The sequence below is a fragment of the Wyeomyia smithii genome, chromosome 1, assembly GCF_029784165.1.
Source record: "Wyeomyia smithii strain HCP4-BCI-WySm-NY-G18 chromosome 1, ASM2978416v1, whole genome shotgun sequence".
NCBI classification, from domain to species: Eukaryota; Metazoa; Arthropoda; class Insecta; order Diptera; family Culicidae; genus Wyeomyia; species Wyeomyia smithii.
Genome location: NC_073694.1, coordinates 13,301,344 through 13,320,523, shown reverse-complemented (window position 1 = coordinate 13,320,523; position 19,180 = coordinate 13,301,344). Strand labels below are relative to the sequence as shown.

The 19,180-nt window shown below is 39.8% G+C and overlaps 1 protein-coding gene across 4 annotated transcripts in view; it reads left to right on the top strand.

Annotated features, from left to right (window-relative positions):
- Nucleotides 1-19,180, top strand: part of LOC129726669 (low-density lipoprotein receptor-related protein 2) — a 146,170-nt gene that overhangs the window by 73,419 nt on the left and 53,571 nt on the right. For all 4 annotated transcript variants that reach the window (XM_055683649.1, XM_055683634.1, XM_055683659.1 and 1 more), the window contains exon 3: nt 18,474-18,617. In XM_055683649.1, coding sequence (XP_055539624.1) covers nt 18,474-18,617 — 144 coding nt within the window. The remainder of the gene's footprint in view (nt 1-18,473; nt 18,618-19,180) is intronic.

The following is a 19,180-nucleotide window of genomic DNA, read 5'->3' as shown; positions in this document are numbered from 1 at the left end:
TGGTCATTTTTGCTTGGCCTTTTCTAATCTTCAACCGTAGACCTACATTAAAAAAAACCGACTAATCTTACGTTGGCGGGCAGGGTTTTCGACTCTTCTCCAGCTTTGCACGAGAAGTAATGACGGACAGTGCACGCAGCTAGGGCCGGATTCAAGTGGCGGGGGGCTCGGGGCAGATATTTTCGTGGGACCCTCTTTTCTAAAAAATATTATTGGTATGAAAATTTTAAATTTTGAAATGACTTAACGCTTCGCTGGAAGGTAACGAGCAAAAAAAAGGTCAATACTCTGTCTTCACGTCTGGCTCAGACAGGGCCCCTTGTGTCGTAAGGCTCGGGGCATTTGCCCGCTTCGCCCCTCCTTAAATCCGGGCCTGCACTTAATAACCAGTTTTGTTAATTTTGATCCGCGCATGTGCACGACGAAATTTAAATAACAAAACGCCCATTGTTTGTTGAAGTTGCTATGCTACGTCACGAAGTTGTTGAATTTTCTACTCCATTACTGCGATTGAAAACTCCCTGACCTACAGAAAACGTCAAAATGGGCTGCGTGCACTGTCCGCCATTACCGTTCGTGGAAAGCTGGATAATAAACCATGGAGAAATTGATGAAATATGGAAAATACATATTATTCTACGGTTAAAAAATGTCATATTTGTATCATTTTTTTCTTTTCACGTTTTTGAACATTAGAAATGTGTTATTACTCTTTTAGGCTCAAATAAACGTTGTTTCGCCATTGGGAGCTCCATTTGTTTTTTTTTTTTGCTCTTTCTAGCCTCCATAAGTGTTTTAAGAACGTGACCTTAGTAAAATACAGGGGTTTTTCTTCTTTCTGTTCCCAGTCTTCAAAAAAGGCTGTGAGCGAATCGTCTCGAGTTATCACGGCGTTGTGTGTTACCTCTAAGCAGACAGTGCTTCGCTTGCTGGCTCAGAGATATGAACAATACGAACTTAACCTGCTTCACATCGTTTGTAATTCGTCAACTAGAAAATGGCAAGTTGATGCTATTTAGGCCGAATTATCTGCGGTGTTTAATAAAATGCATCATCAGATCAGATTGCTATAGGCAAATTTGACAACATCCATCAAAATCGGTGACCACATTTCCTCACCCATTCCCGTTTGTTGCAGCGTTCCTCAGGGAAGTCATCGTGGACCATTTCTATTTTTGCTGTACATGAAAGTATCAACCTTATTCTACTACTCTATACCGATAACTTGAAGTTGTTTTACACGATAAAATAACTAAAGGACGTATTGCAACAGCAATTGGGAGCCTTCGCTGACTGTTGTCAACTCCACCGAATGTCGTTGAATGTCCTAGCCTCGTCGCAGCTGGGGTTCCTGTTTCGTTTTGCCCAGAAATTTAAAATCGTCTACTGCCTGAATGCTTTATACTGTGCCATTGTTCGGCCATTATTGGAACATGTGTCTGTGATGGTATGGACACCCTGTAAACTAGATGGGAAGAATCTATTTGAGTCTGTTCATTGCAAATTTGTGTCTACGCCAACTCAGATGGGCAAGTCCACGCTACCTATCCTACTACGAAAGTCGTTGTTTGCTCTTAAGGTTAGAACTTTTGGAGGATAGACGTAACTTGGCTAAAGCGTGCTTCATAGGTGACCTTCTTCTGGGCAATATTGACAGCCGATCGCACCTGTTCCTGACAATCGCAAGGACTGATTGTGGCTGCAATGAACCAATGCGTAACATGTCTCGTGTGTTTCAGGTGAAACGGTGTTAAAGTCACAAATGGTCGATTTCGAGCCAACACGTCGAATTTCCAAAAGCCCAAAACTTGAAAATAGTTATTGCGTTCCTTGTGAAAAGGCTATTTTATGTTTACTTCTCCACAGCAACACCGTTTCACCTTAATAGCTGTTACCATGTTTTTAATTTTAATGTGTCTCACGATGCAAACAAAGTGTGTTTTGTGTTAACTTTAGCTGTTATTATTAGTGAGGTTATTGGGGTAAATATAAAATCTGAATGCAATTCAAGGTCCTTTCCCTGTTTTTATTCATTCTGAGCCCAATTAAGGATCATTCCATTGTTAGAGTTTTCAGGACCAGGCTCATAAATGGTCACGGTAGAACAATTATTCATTGCTGTAATAGTCTTCTTTTTCTCCTTACGTTGGTACGACTCGCTAGATGTTTTTTGACAGTTTTTCTGGAAACAAAAATTTCGCACGTAGTGTGCTGAGGTTTTAGAAACTACTTATGTCATTGATCTTGTAATAATATTTTTCATTACAAATAGGATTGAGTTGACAAAAATATAACAAAATAGCATCGCCAAACTAATGACAGTGTGCATCTCTTCGATGCGCGAATGTCAATTGACCGTATGTGTTTTGTACGAGAGCCGATGGTCGTTCTACATAAACGAGCGAAAGCCTGCTGCGACGCACACTAACGAATCGAAATGAAATAAAAGTGTTGACCGTTTACAAGACTGTTCAGGACTATATAAGCGTTAATTCTCTATTCTGAGATTTTTTTGTGATAATTTCCATTGATTCTTTGATTCACTCTGAGCTCAATTCGAGATGCATATCTTTTCCAGCCTTTGGCAGCGTTTTAGGCATTCTGAGCCCAATTTTGGATCATGCAATTTTTGCACTTTTTCAAGACTTATTTAACGTTATTTCCCTATTGTGAGATCATTTTGTGATAATTTACTTTTTGTTTATTATTTTCTAACTTTGAAAAGCGTTTTTCGCTATTCTGAGTTTCAATGTGGGAACATTTTCTTTATGGTCCTTAGAAGTGTGTCCACAACTCTGAGACCAATTTGAGATCATTTTCTCCTTTAGACTTTTCTGGTCTGTAGAAGCAGTTTTTTGCCATTCTGTGCTTGACTGAGGATCATTTCTTTTTGAGCTTTCGGGAACATTAATCCGTTGTCCTTAACTAATTTTATGATCTTCATTCTTTGTCCGTTAGAAGCGTTCTTAGTCATGCTAAGCTCAATTCGGAATCATATACTTTCTTGCATTATTTTAGGCTGCATTTCGAATTGTTTTGGGCCTTAAGAATTACTGAATAACTGATATTCCAATTGTTTTTATTGTTTTCCGACAGTTTTCAATGCCAATGGGCAACCATTATTTCAATAAATCTTCGTTTGTTTGTGTTTTGAAGCACAAAGTTATCCGCTTGTAGATGGTCCTTCGCGCTCTTTTGTGTAGCAAAATCTGGAGTCATTTCAAGCATCCAACTCAGTCCTCAGTCATCTCTGAAACAAACACGAATCCTATAACGAAAATCAAATGAAATACTACTTATTATTTTTTTTCTTTAAGCGGAATAATCACACTTTGTTGAAACAGCTGTATTCTCAACATATTCTCATCAATGGAAATATAAACAACTCCCCATTCCTATTTATGGACAAACTGTTGCGTTGCGTTGACAACGTCAAAACAACAATAAGCTGTGAGTAACTTGTCAATTTCCCTTTAAAAATAGGTAGTTTTCTATCTTCCGATATCAAATTTCGATGAATTTTGTGGATGGTTTAATTTTTTACTGGTTTGAAAGTGATTGGCTACAAGTGTCATCAGTTGTTCGGTGCTATATTAAAAATTCGTGAAAAGTCCTCGAGTCCATAACTCCCAGCCAGAGTGCATAAAACAAAGCAAAAAAATAAGTACGGTGAATGCATAGCAAAGCATTCACTGTACTTAGTTTTTTCTCACTTCATTGAAAAAAATTAATCGCGATTATGAGATGTAAAGAGTCCGCAATTAATAAATGAAGAATCTTACCGCGGAACATCGATCGTGCGGCCCGGCCCGGCCGGTACAGATTTCAACCGTCGTTCAATCGCCTCTACCTCGCTTCTACTTCGGCTGGAAAGCCGAGCCACTCCATTCTCCTTTTCCTTTTGTGCTTTATTTCTTTCTTTCTTTCTTTCGATCCGCACTCCACCTCATTTGCGTGAATGCGCTAATGACAAGAGCGAGTGAAAGTTTGTAAACTGCACAATCAATATAACCTTATTTCTTCTTCGTTTTGCCTGTCTCTGTCGGTCGGTCGGCTGTGTGCATAATTCGCCTTTTTCCACTGCCTTTCCGCTTCTCTTCTTTTGGGTACTTTGTGTGGACTGGCGATGCAGACTTAACACTTCTTTCTTCTGTACCGACGAGTCGCTAGGGGGCGAGATTAGCTTTTCGTTCAATCGCAGTTTTTCGCGCTTTTCTGCTCGTTTTTCCATCCCGTAACGATGATTTCCCTTTCTCTCTCTCTTTTGTTGGTGGTGGGTGCCGGCGTTCGGTACTTTGCCGCTGTTGTGTTTTGCTATCTAGTTTCCATGTTAATGGTGGTTTTGGTGGGCTCGCAATCATGATTCACGGTCCGAATTGGATTCTTAGGGCATACTAGAATATTTTCCCCGAGATCCAACCACGCTTCGCAGATCGTGCCAGCGATAGGATATAATGAACTGAATTAATCATCTAATTAAGAAGCGCTCAGAACAGGTCTGTCGTTACTTCTAAGAAACCGTCGAGCGTTGACAATTTAAATGAAAATAAATTGTTGAAACAAAAAAAAAACTGATGATGACGATGATGCAAGCGTTTCACACTGCTACCAAGGTCCAAAGCTGTGTGTTGTTATCTGGGTATGTTTACCCAGCGGCTATCAGCATCACCGTCATCGAGTTTCTAAGCATCCAAGCAGGCTGGGGATGCAGGGACGCAAAAAAAAAGAAACTAAACAGCGACGAAAGTTATCTCTAAATTGCCCTACAACTCGCAAGATTACCGTGACAGCGAAAAAGTGTCTCCGTTGCACCGAGACTGCACACATGGGGGCGATGGGTTAAGAGTACTAGTCGGAGTAGTAGCGGTTGATCTTAGCTAGAAATAGACAGAATTTTAGATCGATTTTTTTTTGTTCGCCTCGGGTGTCAGCGGCTCGATCTGAGCAGGACATTTTATTTCAAAAGTCTTGTTTCGAAGTCTGTTGGACCAAAAACGGAAAAACTACCGACAAATTAGGTACGAAAATTTTATTATAATACTTTTATCTAGAAACCTTGAATCTGTCCGATGTTGAAACAGAATTTTAATGCAAAATTGATTTAAGGATTCAATAAAAATTCAGGACAGACTAACTGATCGCTATTACGAGGTTAGAAAACTGAAAAAGCAATGAAATCTACAAAAACCAACATTTTTTTTGAAGAAAAAAGTTTAGTGTCTCCTTCGTATCGCAGTAATTTTTGGATTTATAAATTTTACTCATATTTCGTCTAAGTTTTAGTACCAATAATGACACTAATCCAGGAAAAAGTATCCGGTAAATCATACCGTTTATTGCTATTCTCAATTATGAACAAAACATGTTAATAGAGTTTAATATCTCTTTCTACGATTGACATAGTTTTGAGCTTGACAACCGCACATTTCGTAGTTGCTTCTCCGTGATCGATCGTTTGGAAAAAAGGAAGTTATAAGGGCGAGAGTGTAACAGTCTTTGCTGTCAGAGACCGAGTTTACCTCTGCGTCTCCGCGACTGCGACGGAAATAAAGGATAAAGTCACCGTGGTAAGTGACTGAATCCGACAGTATTGCGCGCAAAGTTAGCTCATTACGACAACGTACGATGATTACCTTTTATTCCCGCGAGCATCCAAATGTTTGAAAATATATTGAATGCACTTCGGCAGGCGCTTAATGGACTTAATTCTCATCACTATAAAAATCTGCATATTTCATCAAGTGTAAATCAAATCAAAAACTCAATAACACTAGTTCGTTTGCAGGTAATTGCAAACAAATCAGAACCTACAAATGGTGTTTCATGCGAATCAATTCTGTTTACAAATGAGCAAGTCTTCGGCGAACAATCACTCGAGGAAGACCTTCGACCGTATTCCGCTGACGAGCACGTTGTCAATTTACCGATCCATTTGACGTGTAAATCTTCTGCTGGGTAGAGAATCGTGAGCTCACCCGGCTCAAAATTGCACTCACGTCCTCGACAGTGCAGTGTGATGCATCAGACAAAAAAAAAACAACAGACCCCGGAAACAGTAAAAGTCTGTAGCTTGTGGAGACCTTCGATTATCGATTCCCGAACCGCTACGCATACCTAGGAACTGCGGGATTGCTGGCACATATCATCGTGGTGCTGTGCTCCGCTACGAATCGTTCGGTCGATGCATAATTGAGCCTAATTGAATTTACCTCGGTCGCGTATGTCAATGTCAATCCGAACGTCTGGAGCGCGGGCAGCCAGCAGGCATTAGTCAGAACCTCCCGGACCGAGATATTTTTTTCTGCTTCTTTAATTTCAAATCGTTTTCATTATTTGCCTACGGCAGACAAACAATCTGAGACCATTGTCGGACGTTATCTAACAGCTCTCCAACTGTACTTGAGCTGTGTGAATATTTAATGGCACCGCCGTCATTAGAAAAAGTAGTACACAGCATTTCGAACTTGTTAACACTGTTTCGAGAAACGTTTTCGCTGACGTAATAACCTTAAAAGCTACGTATGTTGTACGTACGCAACTGAACGCACAGTGAAAAGTAGCAGGCTCTAATTGGTCTGCGGACTCACAGTGGCCACCGTCCCATGACCGCGGCGTCACCGTTGCTTTCTTCAATTTAGCCTATACTGCGTGAATAGGAGAATACGAAACAACAAGAGAAAAGCCCCGACGCAGTCGGTAGAACCAGTCATAGGTTAAAATCATTAACCACAAATTGCCTGAATTGGACACTCGCATGACGATGGGAAGTAGCGTTTTCGACCGGTTTGCCGGCAAACGTGGTGCGAGTACGATGCGGGTTAATTTCAATTTAATCGTGGTAATTCCACGGAAGTTGAGATTACTGTAATGAAAGTTTAAATAGCCTCGGTCGAACTGTATTCGAATGGTTTATTTGGTCCCTCCCGTGATAGACAACATATGAAACGAATTCAGAGAGGATGGCACGAACAATCATCGATAGGCACTTTCCCGTTCGCGAAGTAATTAGCTATCACACTTCCGCGGGAGCTTTGCAAGTGTTTTCAACCATTGCAATCGAACAGTCGCGAATTAGTGGCGAAAAACTTCCCACAAGCGTTCGGATGGACACGAACGAATTATCGTACCGGCAGCCCCCTGGTTTCGATATCGATAACAGCAGGCCGATTTGACATTTCGCTCTATTAACAACAATAGCTGCAGCGTAGCAAGCAATACATCACAGTAAACACAGTCGGAGTGCGCTTTTCACGAATCCGTTGCGGTGCTTGTAAGTAGTTTTTTGTTCCTTCCTTTCAACTTCTTGCTACGGTTACTACTTAAGTTGATACACACATCCATTAGCAGAAGTAGCTTACAGCCTATAACATCCGCATTTCGAAGCCACCGCCGTACGTATGTACGGAACGGAGTGCGACTAATTAAGACAAGCCAACATCGGCGGTAGATGCGCAGTGCGACCAAACGCGATGTAGTACAAGGAAAGTTTGCCCTCGCCCTTCGGCAGTCCAGTGCGGTGGGGCAAAAGCGATTGTTCAACAATTAGGTGAATTGAGTATCATGTGAACAAATTAATTTTTTTACGACACCAAAAAAAGTTTTTTTTTTCAAGAAACAAGAAACAAAGTTAGTTTTCAAATATCAAAAGAATAAAAAAATTTCATTAAATTCTACCATCTGCTTCAAAAGTAAATAATCAATTTATTCATCTGCAAATAGGGGAACTGCCCCATTATTAATCTCATTAAGCCGATATTCACGAAGAATGCACGGATTAAACACCAAATTTTCACGAAATCATTGAACATATAAACAAAATACGCTTACGTGCTTTTATGGAATCGTTCAGCATTGTTTATTTAGTAAACTTAGCTAGAATTATTGTGAATTTTGTAACACAAACCATTTTTCACAAAGCTTCCATATCCATCTCAAAACCTAAATCACTGCTCAATTATTCATCTCACGACGCCCCCATATTTATCACACTGTTAAACATGAATGAATCACATTATCACGAATGAACCGAGGCGCAGCCTGTCGTAGTAGGTTACCTAGATATCCGGTGTATTTGTTTACGTGCAAAATTGGTAACCTAGGTAACTACTGCAGTGCTGTCCATTTATGTCAATTATGTCGGAATAATTCAACATTTACAGTATGATTTTTTCGTATTAGCAGAAACTGATTGGGCAACTTTTGATTTTCTTCAAGGCAGTGAAAATACATATAGTTGAAATTTAGGATTTGTAGAAATTCATCTCATATATTTCTGCTAATTCAAGCTTGTTTTTGGAAATTTGAGGTGAACATTTAAAAGATTAGAGTATTCTTGGTGTAGTGAGTGTTTTATTTAGTGATTAAAATAAAAAGTGGTCCGCTAGTGATGAAAAAAACTTTGCTTGGCTGCTGAACGAGGCCCGTTGTTGCCGTATTGAATAATGCGCGGAAACGATATTTTCAAGACTTGATGGTGGTATCCAAGCCAAATGAGCCAACAAGGTTTTGAAAGTTAAGAAAGAGCATTGCGAGTATTCACAAATCCTTTTCTTTCCCTAAAAATTGCTCAAAATACCATGTGACCCTCACGAGCCATAGAGTAAAAGTAAAAAGTTCTATCCAGCTTTCCACGAGCGGTAATGGCGGACAGTGCACGCAGCCCATTTTGACGTTTCCTATAGGTCGGGTAGTTTTCAATCGCAGTAACGGAGTGAAAACATGAAAATTTTGCAACGTAGCATACCATCTTCAAAAAACACCTTGTTTATTTAGATCCGCGCATGTGCACGGCGAAATTTAAATAACAAAACGCCCATTGTTTGTTGAAGTTGCCAGGCTACGTTACGACGTAATTATATTTTCTACTCCGTTACTGCGATTGAAAATTTTGTGCACTGTCCGCCTTTACCGCTTGTGGAAAGCTGGATTGAAAAAAAGATTAATCCACCAAACTGCCCACAATTTTTTCCCTTCGAAAGATATTGGGCAATAGTCAAGCGTAAATTGAAAAAGTGGCATCATCTGATATGGCGAAGTGGTGGAAAAAATAGCCGATACGGTTGAAGTTGCCACTGTGCAGAAATTGATGGGAGGTATTCGACGAAAAAATCGAGAATTCAACGTTGTAACGTAGCATAGCAACTTCAACAAACAATTGGCGTTTTGTTATTGCAATTTCGTCGTACGCATGCGTGGATCAAAATGAACAAAACTGTTTATCAAAGATGCTATGCTACGTTGCAAAATTTTCATGTTTTTCACTCAGTTACTGCGATTGAAAACTACCCGACCTACAGAAAACGTCAAAATGGGCTGCGTGCACTATCCGCCATTACCGCTCGTGGAAAGCTGTATAACATGAATATTATTCTGCTTGTACCATGCCAATACATCCCAGGCGTAGTGCAGCTAGCTGGATCGGGCCAGAACTTTACGGGGCTTTCGTGTGACTGGATGAACGGCAAAACTCTTGTAAACTTGTCCATTAATGATGAACTTCGCTCCAGTGATGAAAACTTTTGTCTTCTTGCCACAGCTACAGATGCCTTTCCAAATCACCAACTTACGGGCGAATTTATCTGCGAAAACAAACTTGAACCTACCTAGAGCATTCCCTTCACGGGTAGCAAGGCAAAATTTCCGACCCGGGATTTGTACAAAGTCCATTTTGATGTTGAACGTTTGAACGATTTTTTCATTGTCCACCAAAATACAGGCGGTAAAATCTATCAGGACTTGCTCGTATAGCTTTCTTACTCGAGTTTTGGCAACCAGGTTCTATTTCAGCGTCGTGTTGGGTTGTTTGCTGGCATAGACCTTTCTATCTGCGCTAGTATTAGTGGTCGAATTCACTAATACATATTTTGTTGGTTGCAAACAAACAACACGCTGGCGGATAGCAAAAGTTTTCTTCCTGACCCGAACTTTTATTCAAGTTGAAAACAAATTTTTAGGTTTATCGCATCTGTTTTTTCACTGAAACAAAGTTTGTTAATACAGATAACACTAATAAACTAGGATACATTAGTGACAAATCTATTTAATACGGTTACACGACCAAGCCTGTTTTAGTGAGATCTGGTGTAGAAAGCTGTATGATACGGCTGTAATCCTTCACGCATGCAGATTCGACGAACTGTACTATGCGCTACATTGAACCTTTTCGCTAAATCACGGAGGGAGACCTTCGCTCGTAGTTTTCGGTCCAATGGTTCACTTCTACGTTTGGTTTGTTTAGCGTGATCCACCGTCAAAGTGTCCCGGTAACGTTTGAGCACGGTATTCACAGTGGATTTCGGTAGGTTGATCAGGGAAAACTGAAAAATAATCAGGAGAAATTTATCAACCGACTCGCGATTCGTTTTTGAACGGCTCTTTAGTGCAAAAACTGATTTTCTCAACATGAAAGGCTAGTTCGGGACCGCATTCGTTCGGCTTCATATCTGATCGAATACTTTTTCCACTGAGATTTCAGAGTTGCGTTAATCTACATTGCACTTTTTTGTGCCGAATGCTGAAAAATGTCAGGAAAATTAATATTTTATTTCAGAGAACATTAGGGAAAGTCAGGGAATTCGATTCAAAAAAATTTTTCACCACCCTGTTGAGAGCCTTGGTGATCATTTCTCCTGACCGTGTTGGGTTTTCAACGTAGGTGTGCACATTTTTATCCCTCGCGTTCCATCTTGGATAACTTTTCAACGCGTGTACCAATCCTAACGAAATTTTCACCACTAAGTAAACAAACCTTCCAGATCAGAACGCTGTCGTTAGTTGCTCGGTACGACAACTAGAGCCGCTGCTGTAAATAAAAGGAGCGGCCAAATACTGAGTGGAACAAACCTTACCTTGATTCGGAAGACGGAATATAAAAATAGTTTATATGAGAGCCAATCTATTTAGTAAATTCCAATTTTCTCATAAAAATAACAAATCAACCACGGACGCGTTTCACATGAATAATTTCACGAAGAATGCCCCAATTTTGATTTTTTTAAATTGACATTTCTGATTTGGCTGAAACTTTGCACAGATGTTCCTATGGGCTAAAGATGTCATTTTGTGTTATTGGTATTTTTTTTTTAATTACGACTAGTTTGGGAAAAAAGGGCATTGATGATTACAAATATTTTTAGAGTCGGAATGATGCTAGAAATATTTTTTATCATTAAGTTATGATAAAAGTTTGATTTACGTCAGCAAAAACCCGGGACATTAAGTTTTGGAATTATATTCTGCAGCAAGTGCCTCTAAAACTGCAAAAAAAAGTAGGAGGATGGTATCCAAGACACGTCCGCAAAGTTAACGTAGGACTACAATAGTTTTATACTTCACCCTCAGACTGACTACAGACTATACTTGATTTGAGCACGTTTCACTTTTGACTCGGTGCCAAAATCGAGCGATTATGTTTAATCATTAATTATTTGTTTTTTTTTTAATCCTCCAACAGAAAGGTATTTTGATTTTCAGTACTTAAAACCGTACTATGTCTCTAATCACTCGGGTGGTCAAATCAAGTATCTAGGTCGTCATAGGCCATATGCGGACTTAAAAAGTAAAAACAGTCATGAATAGAGATCCGTTCATTTTTGGCATGATTCGATTTAGGCAGCAGAAATTTTTTTATCGTGTTGGCAAAATCGAACGGGGATTTGTATTTTGATTTTTTGCGGCACTCTATTTCATTTTCATTTTACCTTTTATCCTAATACAGTCGAATTTATTCAATACACGAACAAGTAACCTTTTACACAGATTTTAATTAGGTTCAATTTAGTAGAGAGTAAACTATCTTCTGTATTTAATTGTCTGGTGAAGAATGGCTCACTCATCGATTCCAAAGCATTTTGCAAGGAGAATTTTGGTTTTCTATTGTCTTTTTAATACCCTATATTTAGTTATTTAAATAAATCTGAGAAAACCAGAGTTTAGAGCTCGGAAATAAACAACGAATTTTCTCTGTACAATGCACCACATCCACCACATATTTGTTTCTGTACGAAAAAAAAAAAGAAGAAGACAATTCAAACGCAATTCGATTGTCTTCCAGATCACAACACGATACCTACGCGTTAGCCCAAAACGCCCCACTATGCGTCGACAGTGACAATGTAGTCTTCACTTGGCTTGGCTGCACACAAATGAATATGGAGTTCTACTGCACTGATAGACGACGAGTGAAAAGCGCTCTATTCATACATGGCTCGATACAGTACTGTTGCCTGTGCCAGTATTTTTTCTTCCGAAACATCAGTTTCAATAACATTCTCACAGCAGATCGTTAAACTATCTAATGAAGGGATGAAAGTGGTTACGAACTCCCCGAAAACCCTTCGCTTTCAAGACATCAAAATAGTCTAGGCTCAGGGAAGCAAACATTAGTTAACCTATTGGGACGGGGAGATTCTGTCAATTTTTTTTGCTGCTGATGTAGAGGATATCCAGCAGCAGACAATTGGTGTCTACTCATGAAGTCTGTGCTAGGCGTGCTCACATATATTTATATTATATTATATATATATTGATATTGTATATTGTTCGTTAAAAATTCGACCTTGAAACTTTTATTCAATTTTCATGGTTAGGCAATGAAGTGATAATGATAACTAAAATATCAAAACATTGTCCATCATTTTATCAATCCAAAGACATATTGACTTGTGTGATCCATCATGTGGTTACATCCATGATGTATAGAGACATGGTGTAACGGTATGTCAAATGCAGCGAATCGGCCATATTGGAAACAAGTTTGATTGCCAAGAAGTTTGTTTATAAACAGCCTCTGGAAAAAAAATCGCATCGTTGAATATATCATTAAGATGCATTTATATTGTAAATATAACAATGCTACATACTTTGCTATCAATATTAGTGCTTCTTGAAACCTACTCGTAACTTAAACACTGAAAACTCGGAAGTTTCTTTTTCAATTGAGCAAGGACACATAAATAAACAAGGAAAATTTTCTCCCTGTTGCATAGTGATACTTCGTCTCCAACCTCCTTAAGCAAAAAACACTACCTCTACCCGCGCCTACTGTTTGATCAAACCGTTACACCATGTTCTACTCATCATGGTTACATCAGTATTACCGTTTGAAATCTCCGACGTTACACTTTGGTTTCCGACGTCACACTTTGGTTTTAGTTTCCGCAGAACGTATCCCGATATAGTGCGGTAAGACGTAGTCCCACGTCAAAAAACACAGAATGATATCTTTAACCCATAGAAATATCTGTACAAAGTCTTCTGAAATGGTCGATGGTTGGTTGGTTGCTCTTTTTTTTTTTTTTTGAATTGCTCACATGGATAAAATCAAAAAATCCATTCAGGTCAAGGAAATTTTCAGGTCAAGGAATTGAGGGAGCATCTGATAAGGCATTTCACTGCTTAATGGAAATAGCAATTGGAAGGCACGATATTTGGTGGCCCAATACGACTGAATCATCCACTCTAAGGTGGGTAAAATCCAGATTGGCCAGTGCATTGATTTGTGGATTTATAAAAAGTACTCACTCGTAAGCCTTTGATGCAATACTTCACGTTTTCCACTTTATAAGCTGGTTCAACTGGAGGCGAAGACATATGTAGCCTTTATAATAAAAATACAGGAAAAAATGCGTATCTTCGGCAATGGACAAGTAGAACCTGGTGGTATTTGTAACGAAAGTTCTGGTGAGGTAATAAACTTTATACGGAGTGCGTTGCTTCACTGGGAGAAATGTGCAATCTAGCAAGAACTTCAACTCGCCAATTAGTGATGAGCTGGCTCGTACGCACTTTGAATATACCACAGTAGATCAAACAATGGTAGCATTGGTTCAGTCTCCTACGAAGGAAAAAAAAGATTCATATAAGTTTGGCTTGATCAGAATTAAATGCGACTGATAACGTGTTAGTGGCTCAAGTGTCTCAAACACATGAAACTCTTGAATTTTTTAAGGAAATAGAATAAATTCTGTTTTTGATGCTTAAGAAGTACTTTGCAAAGTGCACAATCAATCCTTCTATAGCTCGCAAATAAAACTAAATTTAGTGATGTGACAATCAAAACAAACGTCAAGTGGTAAACAACAAAGTTCATGCAAAGCCTCACAAATTCCCACTTGAAGGCTTGCATGAAAGCTTGTGTGCATTGCTGAGTGGACAAACAGTGCTGTTGTTTCCACCGTGAAAAGTGCGAATGCTATGGAAATAAATATGTTTTTTTTTTCTGCTAATGTTAAATTAGTGCTGAATATCGTTTATTTTTTCTGTTGTTTTTAATATATTATTATTTTTCGTTAAATTCTCTTAGTGTTGCATTTGCAAAATTTATTCTTTTGATTATTCTTTTCTGGCTTTTCCCTTATTCTGCCACTCATCTTTTCATTAAATAAAACGTAATATGATTATTAAATACCGATCATTTGATTCCAAATGAATTGTAAATCGGAAAATATTGAATTCTAGTATTAATTTGAGGCGTGGCTTGCAAAATAAATAAACAAAAATTGATCCGTTTATTTTTTCTTCTTGCTGTCGGCGGCGGTATCTTCTTAGCGGCATTTGGGGCTGCTTCCAGGCTGCTCCTGCTACAGACTTCGCTGCATTGGTCCTCGACGGGGCGGTGTTTTCTTACTGCCCCGTGGCACTTAGCCGGAGGTGGCTAATATATTTGCTTACCCTCACCGGCGAGAAAACACAGCACTTAAATCGCGAGCCACAGCGACGACCTTCGTTGGTGTTACAGAAGTGGAGTAATCTTCGCTCCTGTGGAAAACAAATTATCAAAACAGTTAAAAAGGCTTGTTTTTTTAGACGAATGCAAACGATGCGTACTTGTATCGTGATCGAGACTCAACTGATTAAATCCGCTATGGCTGCATCCGCTGCCGACCAAAACAAACTCGCCGAAACCGAATTTTGCATCACTTTTTTACAGCTAGAGGAAAATTCCGCCTATATACCCGTAAACATTCGTTCACGAACATGTCAAAAACAATATTAAACCTTTCTAACGCGACCAGGGGTGAAATACTTAACTGTCAGTGATCGGTTCTCAGTTGAAACTGAAAACTGCGAATATGGGTTTCAGCACGAACAAGAGAATCAAGTTCAGCTCCACTCAGTTGATAGTGAAAATGTTGACAGGTAGCGTTACTGTGATATCGCATACGCGGTGTTACTTTAGCTATGTTTATGCGGTTGAGGATGCTAATCGACTGTATGCAATGGAACGAACTAGAGTGCCTATATATATATATAACTAAAGTGGCGCCATGTCATTCAAAGTAACGCTGGTAACACTGAACATCCTTTCTCTTTTCCCCACACGTGTTTAATAGGTTGTTTGCTCAATTGGAATGACACTGACAGATCATTTTTATTCTAATTTTGACAGTGTCGCCACTCTATAAATCGATTGATTTGTGAACTGATGGTAAATATTGCATTTATTCTTCGGTGAGAAAACAAATCAGAATTTGATCCGTGCCTCAAAGCGATCAAAGTTTCAGCTTTTTGCCTGGTGAAAAAAATGCACAGTAGTTCATGAAATTTTCGATACCGAAAAAAAAAAACATTTATTTTTCTTGATGCCAAATGTCATGTGGTCCCCGTGGCTCTGTGGTTAGCGATGTCGGTCGGCTAGCTCTCCCACACGATGTGATATCGGGTTCGATTCCCGATCGAGTCGAGGATCTTTTCGAGCTGGTAATTTTCTCGACTCAGCACTGGGGCCCGGTGTATCGTTGTTCTTATCCTACACATGCAAAATGTGCCGAAAACAATATCGATAACGAATTCTCTCAACTAATCTAGTTGATCGAGACCGCATTAGCCCCAAGGCTAAGCGTGTGATATTGTTGTTGTGTAAATGTCATAGAAATGTAGAAAACGTCAAGATCTGGTGTTATCTAAAAAACAGAAAAAAAACAACGCTCTGGGACTTAGAAAATTTTGAGCTGGGAAGCAATCTCATTTCATTTGTCTTACTCTCAATTTCATTTCACTGTTAATCTCACTTCACTTCATTTTTTTTCCAGTTCCCTACGCTTACTTCCAGCTTCTGCGTCGAATATCGCTTAACAGCACAGATAATGTATTGCAATCAATGTGATCAACATTCCATTTTAGTGACAATTACATTGTGAATTAGTCATTTTCATCACAGTAGCCATGATTTGTTTATTTCAACGATTTACAGGACGTCACCTCAAAATGACAGTTCTAGAATAACTAGCCTTCTTTTGTCTTGATGTATTGACGTTGATGACTCTGATGATATTTGCCTAGTTTTTGCTTGAAAAAAGTAAGGAAATATTTTTGCTTTTGCCATCACACTTAACTTGACAACTATATATTCTCATATCCTCATTCGCGTAGATGCCAACAGCTTTAAAAATCTGTTTACTTGTGTCATCGCCAATAGAAAAAGTTCGTTTATAAACAACCACTGCCACACATATTTTTGCAATGTTAAATATATCATTTAGATATATTTAAATTGTAAATACGACAGTGCTCCATATCATGCTATCAATAATTGTGCTTCTAAAATACAAGATCACAAGTAAAACACTGAAAATTGAAACATTTGCTTTTCTGGTGTTCTACTCATACCCATGTTTTACTCATCATGGTTTCTGTGGGCCATAGTTGCATGGCGACTATGCATAATTTAGTAGCCTCTGAATAACATTGGTAAACACAGGCTTTACCCTAGAGCTCAAACTGGAGAAAAATGATCATTACCATTCATGTGAATGTTGGTGCCCCTTGCAAAGATAACTTTTTCAGAGACTTAAATGAGTTTTTTCGTAAGCCAACGTAGAAGTGACGAACCCAGTGAGCATTTTCTGTACGGTATTTTGACACACTTCTGCACTAGGGTCTCCAAAATTTACAGAAATGGTTAAAAAACATTTTAGAGTAACTTATTTAGGCATTTGGGCTACTTTTTTTCTCTTCTAACGACCAATGTTATTGGTAGAACTATGCCACCCATTTTCCCATTTTTAACCTCTTTGATTCTTGATCAAGCTGTCATGTCCCTGATATAAAGACGCCTAATATCAGTATGTTTGCTTCGATGACTTTCGAAACTGCGTCCAATTTGTACGTCAACTCACCAACAACAGCATAACATCCAAGTAGCCTACAGTAGCACAACATGCCAGAAAAGGGCTCGCAGATTAGGCCATTCGTGAGAGCCGCTCGCTGTTGTGTTTTTCCCTTTTGGTAGCAGCCAACGGCAATCATCGGCTAACAACGGTCAATGCACTCTTTTGCGTCGCTAGAGTGGCGCCCATGTTGCTGAATACATACATAGATAACTAGCGTGCAGATCGATCATTATAGATTCTATGTATTGTGCACCGTGCGCCATCGTAGTAGTCGACAGTCGAGACGCGTTTTATGATAGGTAAAGCAAACGGCGGTGTAGGAGCAAGCAGTTCAGCATAGTTCCGACGCTGGAGCATGAAAACAACGTCATAACAATGGCAACAAACATCGACGATGAGTGACGGACATAAATTGCCCTCTATCTCTCATACTGCGCTGTTGTTCGGTTGTTCGGTATTGGTGTTGTCCGCAGATTTACTCTTCCACGCATTGCCCAATCGCGATCATCATCTACGTGGGAAAACTTTCTCGGTCCGATGATCAGTTCTTTGGTTTTTTTTCTGCCTGGGATTGAAAAACCGAAAACACAAACCGGAAAGCCCCTTGTCGCCTACTTAGTAGAAAATGGTTACATGACTTATGCGTGAGAATTTCCAACGGAGAAAAGTGTCAGATTTTGGAAAGAAAAATTTGCTCACTGCTCGGGTGCGCTCGGCGATGTTTACGCGTTTTGCATTTCAACGTCGAGCCAAGGCGCGCGGACCGGATCGCGATTCGCGATTAGCAACGGTGCACAAGAGAGCGCTTTGTTTACCAAGTGATTTAATTAAGCAATTAGTTCGATTGGGTGGCTGCCAGCTACGAAGGCGTTGGAATTTTATCAGTTTTCTAGGTTGTTTTCGTTCCCCAGCTTTTACAGTCATCTTTTACGAGACTGCAGTCTCCAGCAAAACTTAGTTAGTATGAAAGCAATTGATACGTTTGTGAATAAAAGAAACGCCGTTTCTCGAGGATGTCTTTGAACAGGGACGAAACGTTGGCTGGTTAGTTTAGAGTCATAGCTTCGCGCAAGATCCTACAAGATTTTTTTCGTAAATGCGCTTGTTTCGAAGACAAATGAAACAAATAAACTGATCTTGTTATTATAAATGATTCCATTCGTGCCCGATTTGGTAGATTCGTCATCATCTGGTTACGATTATCAAAATGAGATTGAAATGTGAATAATGAGAGGAATGAGAGACCTGTTTAGGGGTATGACGCACATGTATTACACAGACTGCCAATGCCTGCTACGATAGTTTCGATACTTTTACTGTCAACTAATGAGCTATCTTTCTCTCTTTCTGTCCTTCTTGCAGGTGGAAGTATATTTAGGAATGAAACCGACGTGCCATGTCCTTCGGGGACGTTTCGATGTTCGGAGGGGAAGTGTATCCCCCAGACATCGGTGTGTAACTATCAGAAGGACTGCGAGAAGGGCGAGGACGAATTCAATCACTGTCGTAAGTATCAATCATGACCGTACGTACGTACATATTGCCGTGGCGGTGCGCGTTTTTGTCGTTCATGGAACAGCTTTTTTCGCGTTACCCCGCCCCACGATCGACGTCAATTGGCGCAATCATTGGGCAACGCGTTGTTGTGTTGCCTGCTGGCTTGCGGTCCAGACTTGGCCAAGTTCCGCAACTGCCAGAAATCGTTAGCTATTATTGCATAACGACTTTCTGCGCGATAATGAGCCTCTCCGTAATTGGTCATTGGGTGCACGCGGTTTGTTATATGAGAAATGTAGGTAACGAGGGTAGGCCCCGGGTGGTGCGGCGTTGGGTGTTCCATAACACGGGCACCCCGTAAGCGATTGATCCGCAGACACACACACGTATGTCAGAAGAAGCAACTGCATTGTATGATGCGATCGACGGGAATGGAATGAAAAAAAAAACAATACAACAGGAAAGTGTAAAATAAAAATGAAACCACTTGCGCCGTTCGTACCGATACATCATGTCGGAACACGGGTGATCGTGTATGGCATGTCCGCCCGCAGAACCCGCACTCACGTTCC